Source organism: Macaca fascicularis, chromosome 5, assembly GCF_037993035.2.
Source record: "Macaca fascicularis isolate 582-1 chromosome 5, T2T-MFA8v1.1".
Lineage (NCBI taxonomy): Eukaryota > Metazoa > Chordata > Mammalia > Primates > Cercopithecidae > Macaca > Macaca fascicularis.
Window position 1 is genome coordinate 116,076,614 of NC_088379.1, and position 12,515 is coordinate 116,089,128.

Below are 12,515 nucleotides of genomic sequence, written 5' to 3' on the forward strand. Positions count from 1 at the left end.
AAATGAAAGAAAACATTTAGTTTCTTTGGCAAGCTATCTGATAAAATAGCTGAAATTCAAGAAGCCCTTTAGTTAGGAAGGAGAGATTGTGAACACAACAGGAAGAAGCCCCAGGCTGAGTGGCAAAGGTTGAGATTTTCTATCGTAAGCACACCTCTCCCAAACGCTTCCTCCCTGAAAGCTGCTGACGGAGCTTTGGCAAGGGCTCATCCTCCCGTTGGCTGATAAGCGAAGCCCTGTTTTATATTTAACTCGCTGCGGTGCAGGAGGGGTAGGGGTGGAGATGCGTCGTTTATAAGGCGAGCTGTGACAGTCTTCTCTCCAGCCCTCTTCCTCCCACTCGGCTCCTCTTACGGAGTCCTCATTCCACCCCCCTTGTTTCCGCATTCACCCTGAGTGGCTGGTGGGAACGTGAAAAGGGAGAGGAAAAGGCGCAAGAAGCCAGAGAGAGAGGTGTGGGAAAAGCGAAAACAGGCTGCCAAATCAGGGGATTCCTTCCAATTTAAAAAGGAAGTCTGCTGACGTTAGTTAGTTAAATTTAACATCTTTTTATGTGTAACACTTGACTTCGGAAGCAAAAATGAACTTTGCGGAGAGAGAGGGCTCTAAGAGATACTGCATTCAAACGAAACACGTGGCCATTCTCTGTGCGGTGGTGGTGGGTGTAGGATTAATAGTGGGACTTGCCGTGGGCTTGACCAGATCGTGTGACTCCGGCGGGGATGGTGGGCCGGGCACGGCGCCGGCTCCTTCCCACCTGCCGTCTTCCACGGCCAGCCCCTCAGGTCCTCCTGCCCAGGACCAGGACATCTGCCCGGCCAGTGAGGATGACAGCGGACAGTGGAAAAACTTTCGACTGCCAGACTTCATCAACCCGGTCCACTACGACCTGCACGTGAAGCCCCTGTTGGAGGAGGACACCTACACGGGCACCGTGAGCATCTCCATCAATCTGAGCGCGCCCACCCGGTACCTGTGGCTGCACCTCCGGGAGACCAGGATCACCCGACTCCCCGAGCTGAAGAGGCCCTCGGGGAACCAGGTGCAAGTCCGGAGATGTTTCGAGTACAAAAAGCAGGAGTATGTGGTTGTCGAGGCGGAGGAAGAGCTTACCCCCAGCAGTGGAGATAGCCTCTATCTCCTGACCATGGAGTTCGCCGGCTGGCTGAACGGCTCCCTCGTGGGGTTTTACAGAACCACCTACACGGAGAACGGACAAGTCAAGTAAATATTAATTTTTGTTTTACCTCCCTTAAACTCACATATCTGCTTTCCGTTTCTTTTCCTTTTCTTTTCACTCTCCACTTTTAATTATTATGTTGGTCTGATCTTGATCGGCTCTTGGTTTCAATTCTGGCTGTCCATCTGGGAAGCCAAAATTGTTGCCCTGTTGTATTTCCAAACCCTGTCACAAAACTTGAAAGTAGTGAACGAGCTTTGTGGAGTCAAAAGTCAATTTAAGTCTTTTATTCCATCAGGAGAAATAATAATATACTGCACCCTATCTTGAGGATTTCCGTACATTATCTCAGGTGTGAAAACTGCCTTTGGTAAATTTCACTAGTGATATTCCCAGGCTATGTAGCAATATATATATAGCAATGTATGTGAACTTTTAAAGTGGTATTACACTAAATTTACGTGAAACATCAGTAAATTTCCGTTATTATTTTGTCCATTTTTTTTTTTTTGGTCCAATGTCTCTTTTTTGGAGAAGAGAGACATTGAAAAATCACATGTGATCCACAGAATTGTCTTTGTGTCTTCATCTGGAAAGGAAGACATGACTGTTTTTTTTGTCTCCTATGGCCAGAACCATGCTTTGCACGTAGGCTTTCAGGAAATACCCATTAAGTCCACACATCAGTGGCATAGATAAATTTCGGGGCTTGTTGCTCATCATGCAATATGCAAACGTAATGCTAAACCTTTAACAACATAAAAGATACATTAAATAGTTAAACACATACAAATATTTTTATACAAATATCTATCTAGGTAGATAGATATTTATTCTACTTACCCACCTATTTAGCCTTTGTATCTATCAGTGGCTACTACCAGAGCTATGTTAAAGGCATAAACTCTCTCATTGAACTCCAAAAATCTTCCTTCACACTGTAGATGTAGCCCTTGCATCAGGGAGAAAGGCTACACTACACCTTGTGTTGTCTCCGGACTGCTTTGCTGGCTTAGATTCTGAAGAGGTAAATGATTAAGAAAGCTTCGTGTCACAGTTTAAAGATGTGAGTCTTGGGCCAGTCCACCCACAAATATCCCTTTTTCCTGTTGTTTTAAGCATCTTATAGAGCAAGCAAAATTTTTGGTCAAAATTCTTTCTATTGTTTGTCCGACAGACCCATGGACTAAAACAAAACATTTAAATATTCCTATATTCCTGTGTGGTAAACTGATAAATCGAGTAGAAGTGATAGTTTGAAGAAAATATCTGGAGGGGTCATGCTTATATAGATCCTATATCTTAATATTGCTAGCAATAAAACACTCTTACCATTTACGTATTTTTTTATGTTCATAAAAATTACATCATTGAAAGCATAAAAGTTATCAAAAAGGATAATCAAAAGAATCTGTAAGTAATTTCACTGCCCAGTGGTAATCCCTGCTAGCAGAATAATGTATATTCTAATGTTTTTCTAGGCAATCAAACCTTTAATTGCATTATATCTGTCTATCTATATGCCTTTTTTTCTTAATGTCGTGGGAAGTTCCCCTTATTCTTACATGTTTGCAAGAATCTGTTTTTTGTTTTTTATTGAGACAGGGTCTTGCTATGTTGCCCAGGCTGGTCTTGAACTCCTGGGCTCAAGCAATCCTCCTGCCTCCACTTCTCAAAGTGCTGGGATTATAGGCATGAGCCACTGCACACAGCTAAGAATCTGATTTTAAAGAGGTGAAATATTCCATTGCTTGAATACATTGTAATTTTTTAAAACAAATTCTATTGTTGAGCATTTGAGTTGTTTCTAGTATTTTATTATTATAAACAAATCACCCAAGAACATAGTTCTAAATACCTCTTTGTGTGTGCATCTGTTTGTTTCCTTAGGATATAGCCCTAAAAATAGAATTGCTGGGTCAAAATGTACAAATATACCAAGATATTGTAATAGTACTTCGTTTATTGATAACATAAATAATATACATTTATTGAAGAAAACTCAGAAAACAGAGAATAATTATAAGAAAAAATAAAGTCATCCATAAATTCTTTACCCAAGTATAGCCATTGTTAACATTTAGGCAGAGACTCTTTTAGTACTTTTCTGGACATAGATAGCTGTGGCATAATTATATTATACCTAGTATTGTGGAACATGCTTTTTCAATATAGCATCAACGCTTTAATATGGTCATTTGGTGTTCTTCCACAAATGATTTGATGGATACATTGTAGGCCATTGTATGAATACAATGTAGTTGATTCACTTTTCCATTAAATGTGGGTATTTAAGTTGCTCCTATTTTTTCACCTGTAAGGATCTAGAAGAAGGCACATACTTATATTGACTATCCTTGTAAATAACTATTTATGAATATTTTTAAATATTTCTTTAAGAAAATTCCTAGAAGATGGGCCAATACTACCTGTGTATAAACACGTGTATGTCTGCGTATATATGTGTACATGCATATACATATATAACATATATATGCATGAATATGTGTATGCATGTGTGTGTGTCTCCAAACTGACTTCCAAAAAAATATGTCCCAAACTCCATTTCCACCAACAATGTATGAAAGCACCTATTTCTCTGAGCCTTATTAATAATACAATGATTTTTTAAAGTGTTTACCAATGGTCGAAGGAAGGGCAATATTCTGAAGAATATCCACCTTAAAGAGATTCTAAAAATTCATTAAAGTGAAAGCGAGTCAAGACTTTTTAAATATTATTGCTAAAACTTTAAAACTGCTTCTTAGATCATAAAGACAAGAGAAATTTTATCTGAGTAAAACCATCAAAATATTTATAAAATAATGAAATAAAATTTTACACATATTAGGAAGGCCAAAAATGGGAACTACACAGTTTCCATTAATAAGGTTGTATTATGTACATTATAAGTCTAAGAAAGCATTATATACACAAATACTCTCACTCTTTGAGTTAATTTACAGTACCAGTTAATTTCGCCATAAAATGTATACCAGAGAGCTGCCCTTCTGAAGCTCAGTTGACTTAACTTTTGATTGGAGAATGTGAAATGATGGCGAGATTGGTGAGGAAGGCTGATGCTCAGTTCAGCTCTCTCTGAGGATTGCTGTTCCCAAGTTTGTGTGTTTCATTGGGAGCAGTTGAAGCTCTCACATTACAAAAGATGCTGCCAGTTCTGTACTGCACACACATGGTTTTGGAACAGATCTGGCGTCAGCTCAATAACCTCATTTAGGCTAAATGGAATACTTTTTGTTTTCCTTGTCTGAAATATTTCAAGCATATGAGAAAAGTGCATCATGTTTTTTTTTTTTCCCAAGCCTGTGAGTAATATTTTGGCAATGCAGCCTCTAGGAGTTCTCATCCACAGGCTCCATATAAGGGCCGCCAGAGGGAGTTCACCAGGGGCAGCGCGTTTCTTTCATACTATAGAGTGAGTTTCATCATATGTGACGTTTGTATCATTTTAAACATCATCATAGTAATACATGTGAAGTACGGAGTCAAAAATTATATTTTCTGACCTTAACGTAAAATGTAACTCCAGGATTGAGTATTAGCAGTTAGGGATATTAATGTGACAACCACAAGGCAAACTAAACAGGATTGCACTCAGTAGTCACCAAAAATTCCTTAATTTCTGCAAATACAATCAGGACTTTGAGCTTCACAAACTTCACAGCTACCCAAGATGCTTTCTCTCAAGATTAAGACATGGGGAAGAAAGGGTGCACAATTTAGAATTCCACATTGTCTTTCTGGGAACAGAGTTGTAGTGGGGCGTGGAAGGAGAAAGTTTGAGAAACATCCAGTCGCTTTTCCTTTATTGATCTACCTCTTCCTACTCTCTAGTCTATTCTTTAGGGTCTAAGGAAATTCACTTGGAAGGATTGGAACCTTTGGAATGTTCCTCTGACCACACCCTCCTTCTTCCCATTTTCTCACCGTGTTATGTAGGATTTTCAGCTGTTCCCTTCCCTAAAAGAGTTTCCCTCCACTCAAACTCCAAAGTATATATTTTCTTCTCTCCAAGATTTGGCTTTTCCTTGTCAGCATTTGAATTATGCTTACTTAGCATTTCCCAAAGTATGGACCACAGAATTCTAGTTGCATGGGGATCTCAGTGGATATTACCAGAAAAATAGCAGGGGAGAGATTCTGTGGCTAAATCAGTTTGTGCAATAATACTAAATACACAATGATCTGTTTTGGATTTTGTTTTTTAATTATGAAACTTTTCAGAGACTTTTTTTTTTTTTAAAGAGATGAGGTCCAGGCTGGAGTAGAACTTCTGGCTCGAACCCATGAGTTCATGAGTTCAGGTGATCCTCCCACCTCACCTTTCTGAGTAGCTGGGATTATAGGGTTTTCAGAGACTTTTATGTGATAACGTCCTCTATGTAGTTTTCCAACTATCTCTGGCTATGGATTCTTCTGTGGGGTTCTTAAGAGTAGGGATATATGTCTCTCATTTACTGTTTGGCACACAGTGAACACTCAAATATTGTTAAATGGAATATATGGAAATATTATCATATAAGCTCTCACATGACTAGTGTCCTCTGGCAAATGCTGGGACACATTGCATTACCACAGCTCCTTTCCCATAAACGAGCCTAACTTCCACCAAGAACATCTCTACATTCCCACTTAGGTGAAAATTTTCCCTTGGTTCCTTTTCTCCCTACCCTGTGGAAAGGAAGAGTGTGTGTGTGTGTGTGTGTGTGTGTGTGTGTATTTGAACTTAGGAATGCAAATTCCATAGTTTAAAGGCAGAGAAACAGTGGAATTGACAGGAAGTACAACCGGAATTTCAAAGAGATCATTTCTAGTTTGGGCTTCCAAGGTGTTCTTCGTAGCACTAGTAGGATTTAAGCTGAATTTTGATGTTATGGTGGGAATTGAGCAGCAGAGACCAGTGAGAAAGTAAAAGCAGGCATAAAGGAAAGGCACCAAGTCAGAAAAGCATAGTGAGGACAAGAAAATTAGTTTGTAGGGGAAGTTTATATGAAGAGGCTAGCTAGATATCACTGAGGAAAACCCATATGGAGGAAAAGGAAAAATAGCCATCATAGGTATTACGAAGGAGAAATTACCTGGTGACTTTTTGGATATGGATGGTGAAAGAAAGAGTTAACTCAACTATACACTTGGATATAAGAAAGATATTGGAGCAATCCAGGAAAGAGGAGATAAGAATCAGATAGGAAAAGTGATTTCAGGATAGAGAAGAGAGTGCACAATGGAGAAAATAGTTTGGAGGTAAAGTAGTCAAGATTTGCAGATTGACTGACTACGAGGAAGGGTGAGTTAAAGTTATGGGTCTAGGATACCCCAGCTAGCCTTCATCTCAGTTGATATTGGAAATAGGTGGGAAATAGCCACATTAGAAGGGAAGGTCGTAAGTTCAGTGTCAGATGTGTTGATGGCTTGTCAGACATCTAGGAAGAGATGACTAGTAAGCACTTGCCTATGTAAGTCTGAAGCGCAAGGTTAGAGCTTGTAATAAAGATTTAGGAGTTGAGTGGAAACATCGGTGAGATAATTATCATTAAGTGTGTGTGTGTGTGTGTGTGTAATGTATTCTTACGTGCACGGATGTGTATGTATACTCAAGCACATGTAGTTTTGACCTTGAAATTTTTATTGTATGTCAGTTTGTTGATTATATTCTTAGATTGGTATGCTGAGCTATTATCCCATTATCAATAAGAATGTCAATAAGGAATAGATTTTTGGTTGGGCAAGGTGGCTCATGCCTGTAACCCCAGCCCTTTGGGAGGCTGAGGTGGGCGGATCACCTGAGGTCAGGAGTTCGAGATCAGCCTGGCTAACATGGAGAAACCCCGTCTCTACTTAAAATACAAAAATTAGTAGGGGGTAATGGCACACGCCTGTAATCCTAGCTACTCTGGAGGCTGAGGTAGAAGAATTGCTTGAACCCAGGAGGCAGAGATTGCAGTGAGTCAAGATCGCGCCACTGCACGCTAGCCTGGGTGACAGAGTGAGACTCCATCTCAAACGAACAAAAACAAACAAAGAATATATTTTCTTTTTGGTCTTGTTTACTTGTTGCAGGAGGCTAAGTAAATTTATTTTATTTTGGAAGCAAAAAAACAAAAAGAAATTTTACTTGACCTTGAATATCTTCTATATAGAAAAAAAGCAACTGGAAAATAAAGTTAAATAACTAACTGGATAATTCAAACCACCATAAAAATACACAGAAGTCTGAACAATCTAGAGGGGTTGTTTTTCACCAATTTGCTCCTGTACGTAATTCTGGAACCCTTTATTTAGTATATATAGACTTCTAGCAATTGTGACTACCTGTTCTGAATCAGAAGCTCTGTGTTTAAGGATTTCACCCAAAACTTGCTGTTTATTTTGCTGGTTCAACTATAAAATTGCTCAACACAGCTGGAGAGTCTTCCCTGGAAGCAGCATACCCGATGATTTATGAGATAATTAGGTACCTTTCTTGGTTTTTGTTTTTAGAGTCGATTCAGAGTGATTCAAGCCACAGTTTGTGCTATCGTCCCTTCTCCCTCAGTTTTCTCTAAAGTCACCTTGATCTGATCCACTCAGAGATGCCAGAGAAATGCTCTTCCCTTTTGGAAATGACTAAATTGCATAGACTATCATTTTATTGTTCTAGGTCTAGTAAGTGACCTATTAATGTGGCATAGGGGGCCCTTGTGGGAAGGTGGTTTACTCCAACACATTTGCCTGGCGTGATAATCATTCAGGACATACCCACAAGTCACTCCTGAACATATTGTGCTATTAGTCAGCCTTTTTCTCTTAATTTGCAACACAAGTCATCTGATTTTAATCACTGAATACAACCTTCCCAAATAAGTTGTGATCTAGAATTGTTTTGTATTGTTATCTCTTACTCCTTGTTTTCAACTTTGCATACACTTAGAAAAGTTTAGGGCCGACTGATGGAACTTAGGATATATAAGAAGGAGCTTTTGAGTTATTCTGAAGTTCAAGAGAAAAAGAACAGTTTACCATTTTAAAAATGCTTGTATTGCATATAGTGTATATACACCAAGTAATATTGTTCCAGTATATATTGCAGTCAAATGAAAGAATTTGAAATATTTCAGATTGTGAAAGTGCTAGGTCATAGTCAGCATTCTACATTTACAAGATGTAGATTCTTACATTCTAGATTCATGAGATGTAGAATGAGGTATATCCTAACCGCATTATGTAAATTTTAAGGGAGTTTCAAATGTATTACTACATGTAATCTACCCCTTCTCACTTCCCCATAATGCTGTGAAGAGGCCATACATGCTCTGGTGACTAGGTTTTACAGATGAGGACACTAAAAGTCTGGGGTTTTGTGACTCGGTCAAGATCTCACTTAAGTAGCTGAAGTGGATTAGAATGTAAGAATGTTTGCTCTTAGAAAAGGGTTTTCCCCATAAAATCATATTGGCTCTGAACTTTAAAAAAGAAAAAAAATAAACATTATATAGCTCTTCTGGTTGATGAATGTCACTGTATTTATATCTGGGTCACTGTGATTGAGTTAGACTTGCTGTGATTGACATTTGCTGAGACGACCACTGAGCTGAACCAAACACACTGCACAGAGAAATCTCCCACACTGTTCTGTTCCATGACCGTTGGCAAGCTCAGGAATATGCTGGTTTAGAAAGGTAGTTTTTGCTTACAATCAAGCAGAATGTCTTTTAAAGAGAGAAGGTAAGAAAAGGATTGAAAATTATTTTCTTTCCTGGATTCTTAGGAATATATATATATGTGTGTGTGTGTGTGTGTGTGTGTGTGTGTGTGTGTATTCATATTCTAGCATCCAGCCAAGAGTAAAATAGAGTATTTGAAAACATACCCCATGGCTATAGCTTAGGAAAGTGTAATTCCACTCCCTCTTTCCTCTCACCTCCCACACACGAAGATGTGTGTGGTGCGCGCATGCACGCGTGCACACTCACACACATTCATTTTCTCAAATTAGCTGGCCTATTTCTGAGGTGTGACTCAGCGGAGACATTCTTGCAAGGAGTGACTTTTCCTTTTCCTCTGCCTCTGGAAGACATCAGAAGCCAGAAGAATTCAGAAGAAAAAGGCAGCTAACTAAACATGGGGTTGGAGCTTGGTGGATCTTACTATAAAACTTTCATACTCTGGGAAAGTGTACAGGCTTTTTTAGAGTCTGATATATTTGCAATTAACTACAATCTGCAAGGTGTTTAGAAACTTCAATTGACTAAACTGTTAATGTCACAAAACTAATCAATGATTATTCTTTTGCAGAATGAATTCTTAACTGAGGCTTTTCTTGGGTAACTTTATTGTGACATAATTTCAAACTCATAGGAAAGGTTATAAGAATGGTACTAGGAATTCCTAGAAATACTTAACCTAGATTCACTAATTGTTTACATTTTAGCCGGTAACCCTTCCCCTTCCTTTCCAGAGCACATGGAAACATCCTCTCCCTTTATCCCTTAACATCAGAGCATATTTCTTAAGTACAGGAGCATTCTCTAAAATAAGCATGAAATTTAACATTGATACAATTATCTAATTCACAGTCTGTAATGAAATTTTATCAACTAACCTAATGATGTCTTTTTAAATGATTTTTTTCCCAGTCCAGTACCCAGTCTGGAATGGTGCATTGCATTTAGTGTCATGCCCTTTTAGCCTCCTTTAAACTTTAAACTAAAAGAAGTCCCTTAGTCCTCCTTTGTCTTTCTAAAGTTAGTATCTTTGAAGAATACAGGCCAGCTATTTTGTGAATGTCCCTCAGTTTTAGCTTGTCTGATTTTCCTCATGGTTTAAAAATGCAAGTTAAACTTTTTATTTTTTATTTTTCTTTGTCAGGACTATCACAGAAGTGATGTGTCTCTCTGAGGAAATCGCATTAGAGACACACTGTGCTTGTTTGAACTCTTATTAGTGATGCTTCCTTTGTAGCTTGCTTAAGGTAGTGTCCAACAAAGGGCTCCATTGTAAAGTTAAAATGTTTCTCTTTAGGTAACTTTCAGGGTGTTTTTTTGAAACCTTGCAAATATCCCTTCCTCTGCAAACTTTCACCCCCTTGTTTTGGCACCCACTGATGATTTTTTAAAATCAATTTTCCTTCAAATATTATTAGTAGACAATCTACTGGAAGGAAGAAATTTCCCTTGTCACCCATTTATTTATTCATTTTAAAAAATCAGAGTAAAAAGTCAGAGATTGTTAATTTATTCAATGAGTTATAATCCCATTGTTTATTTTGATGTTCCAACACTCCCATATTTGGCCAAAGGCAGTCAAATCCTTGACTGTAATAAATCCTTGAATCAAAATAAAATGCATGCTCTTCTCACGATCTCTGATATTTTCCTGATCTGGACTCTGCTGACTTCATGTCCAACTTATCTCTGGCTCCAGTGCATCTGGATCAGTGTTCTTTAGCCACACTGGACACCTTTCAATTCTTTAACCACATCAGGTTCTTTTTCATCTTAGGGACTTTGCACTAATGGTTCCTTCTACTTGAACATATTGCCCTGAACCTCCACTTGCCTGGCTTTTTTTTATTATTTAGATCTTGACAAACCAAGAGATTGTGACTACTCTACCTAATGTTGCTTACCACTTTTCCTAGTCATTCTGTCTCTTCCAGTGTTTTATTTTCTATATAGCTATCATCACTCTCCTAAATTATTTATTTATTTGTGTATCTCTTGTCTAACACCCTGTAAGCCATCTGGAATCTTATCTATACATGTAACCGCCCAGTCGGTTCACTGTGCCCGCTGCCTAGACAGAGCCGATTTATCAAGATTGGGGGAACTGAAACGGAGAAAGAGTAATTCATACAGAGCCGGCTGTGCAGGACACCGGAATTTTAATGCTACTCAACTTTGTCTCCCTGAGCATTTGGGGATCAGAGTTTTTAAGATAATTTGGCGGGTAGGGGCTTGGGAAGTGGGGAGTGCTGATTGGTCAAGTTGGAGATGGAATCATAGAGGGTCGAAAGTGAGTTTTTCTTGCTGTTTTCTGTTCCTGGGTGGGATGGCAGAACTGGTTGAGCCAGATTACTGGTCTGGGTGGTGTCAGCTGATCTATCAAGGACAGAGTCTGCAAAATATCTCAAGCACTAATCTTAGGTTTTACAGTAGTAATGTTATCCCCATGAGGAATTTGAGGAGGTTGAGACTTTGCAGCCAGAGGCTGCATGACCCCTAAACTGTAATTTCTAATCTTGTAGCTAATTTGTTAGTCCTGCAAAGGCAGACTGGTCCCCAGGGAAGAAGGCGGTCTTTTCAGGAAAGGGCTATTATCAATTTGGTTTCAGAGTCAAACCATGAACCGAATTCCTTCCCCAAATTAGTTCAGCCTGCGCTCAGGAATGAACAAATACAGCTTAAAGGTTAAAAGCAAGATGGAGTCGGTTAGGGCTGACGTTTTTCACTGTCATAATTTCCTCTGTTATAATTTTGCAAAGGCGGTTTCATACAGCAGCCAGAAAAATGTCTGCAAATGTGTGCATGCATGCACAGGTGCTTGTGTGTGCATGTGTGTGTGTGTGGAAGGGACTCAATTAGTATTTCTTGGATGAATGGATAATGTAATAATTTAGCCTGATATTCTTTATGGTATTCTTTCTTAGTTTTGAGAATCCTGAACGACAACATTTTTCCGTATACATATTATTAATGAATAGAAATGACCATTTCTTTACTTTTATACTTTTTACTTTGCTTGATTTTCTAATAAGCAAATATACAGTATTCTCTTACTGTAATATGTTTACATGTAAGAAGTATATGCTTATTGATTTTTTGAGCAATTACTCAGAAAATAATATTTTCACCTTGAAATTATGAAAATAGTAAACATTAACATTTTAGTTTACACAAGCATATGCCTAGTTAGAGCCATAAAAATAAATGCTGCTGTCTCTTTTTAAGAGTGAGCTTTAATCTGGGACAAAGGTTACTTCACCTAGGAGATTACTCAGCACTGCCTTTACATGGAAATGAAACTGGGGGTTTTGTCCCTGGTGTAATATAAATAACAAAGAATGTGCCATTGGGGCAGGGACTGGGGACTCTGCAATAAACTCCACTCTGTGACAGAAGACAGCTGTTCATTTCCCATAAGGGTAGTTAGACAAAAGCTTTTAAGTTTGGCTTTCTGTTTATCTACTTGTTGCTCAATGGGTTTGGAGTGGAGAGAGTACTAGCTCATAATTGGATTTATTTTTGCTCCTCCACAGATTTTTAGTTATGGCACCAAAATAGCTGTTAGGTTGATGCAGAAGTAACTGTGGTTTTTGACAAATAAATATGTGAAT

At 38.6% G+C, this 12,515-nt stretch overlaps 1 protein-coding gene across 3 annotated transcripts in view; it reads left to right on the forward strand.

Annotated features, from left to right (window-relative positions):
• Window positions 1-323: 323 nt before the first annotated feature.
• ENPEP (glutamyl aminopeptidase) overlaps window positions 324-12,515 on the forward strand; it is an 82,558-nt gene continuing 70,366 nt past the window's right edge. For all 3 annotated transcript variants that reach the window (XR_012435338.1, XM_005555690.4, XM_074040972.1), the window contains exon 1: window positions 324-1,224. Coding sequence is in view for 1 of the 3 variants with exons in the window: in XM_005555690.4 (XP_005555747.2) it covers window positions 581-1,224 (644 nt within the window). In the remaining 2 variants the exon portion in view is untranslated. The remainder of the gene's footprint in view (window positions 1,225-12,515) is intronic.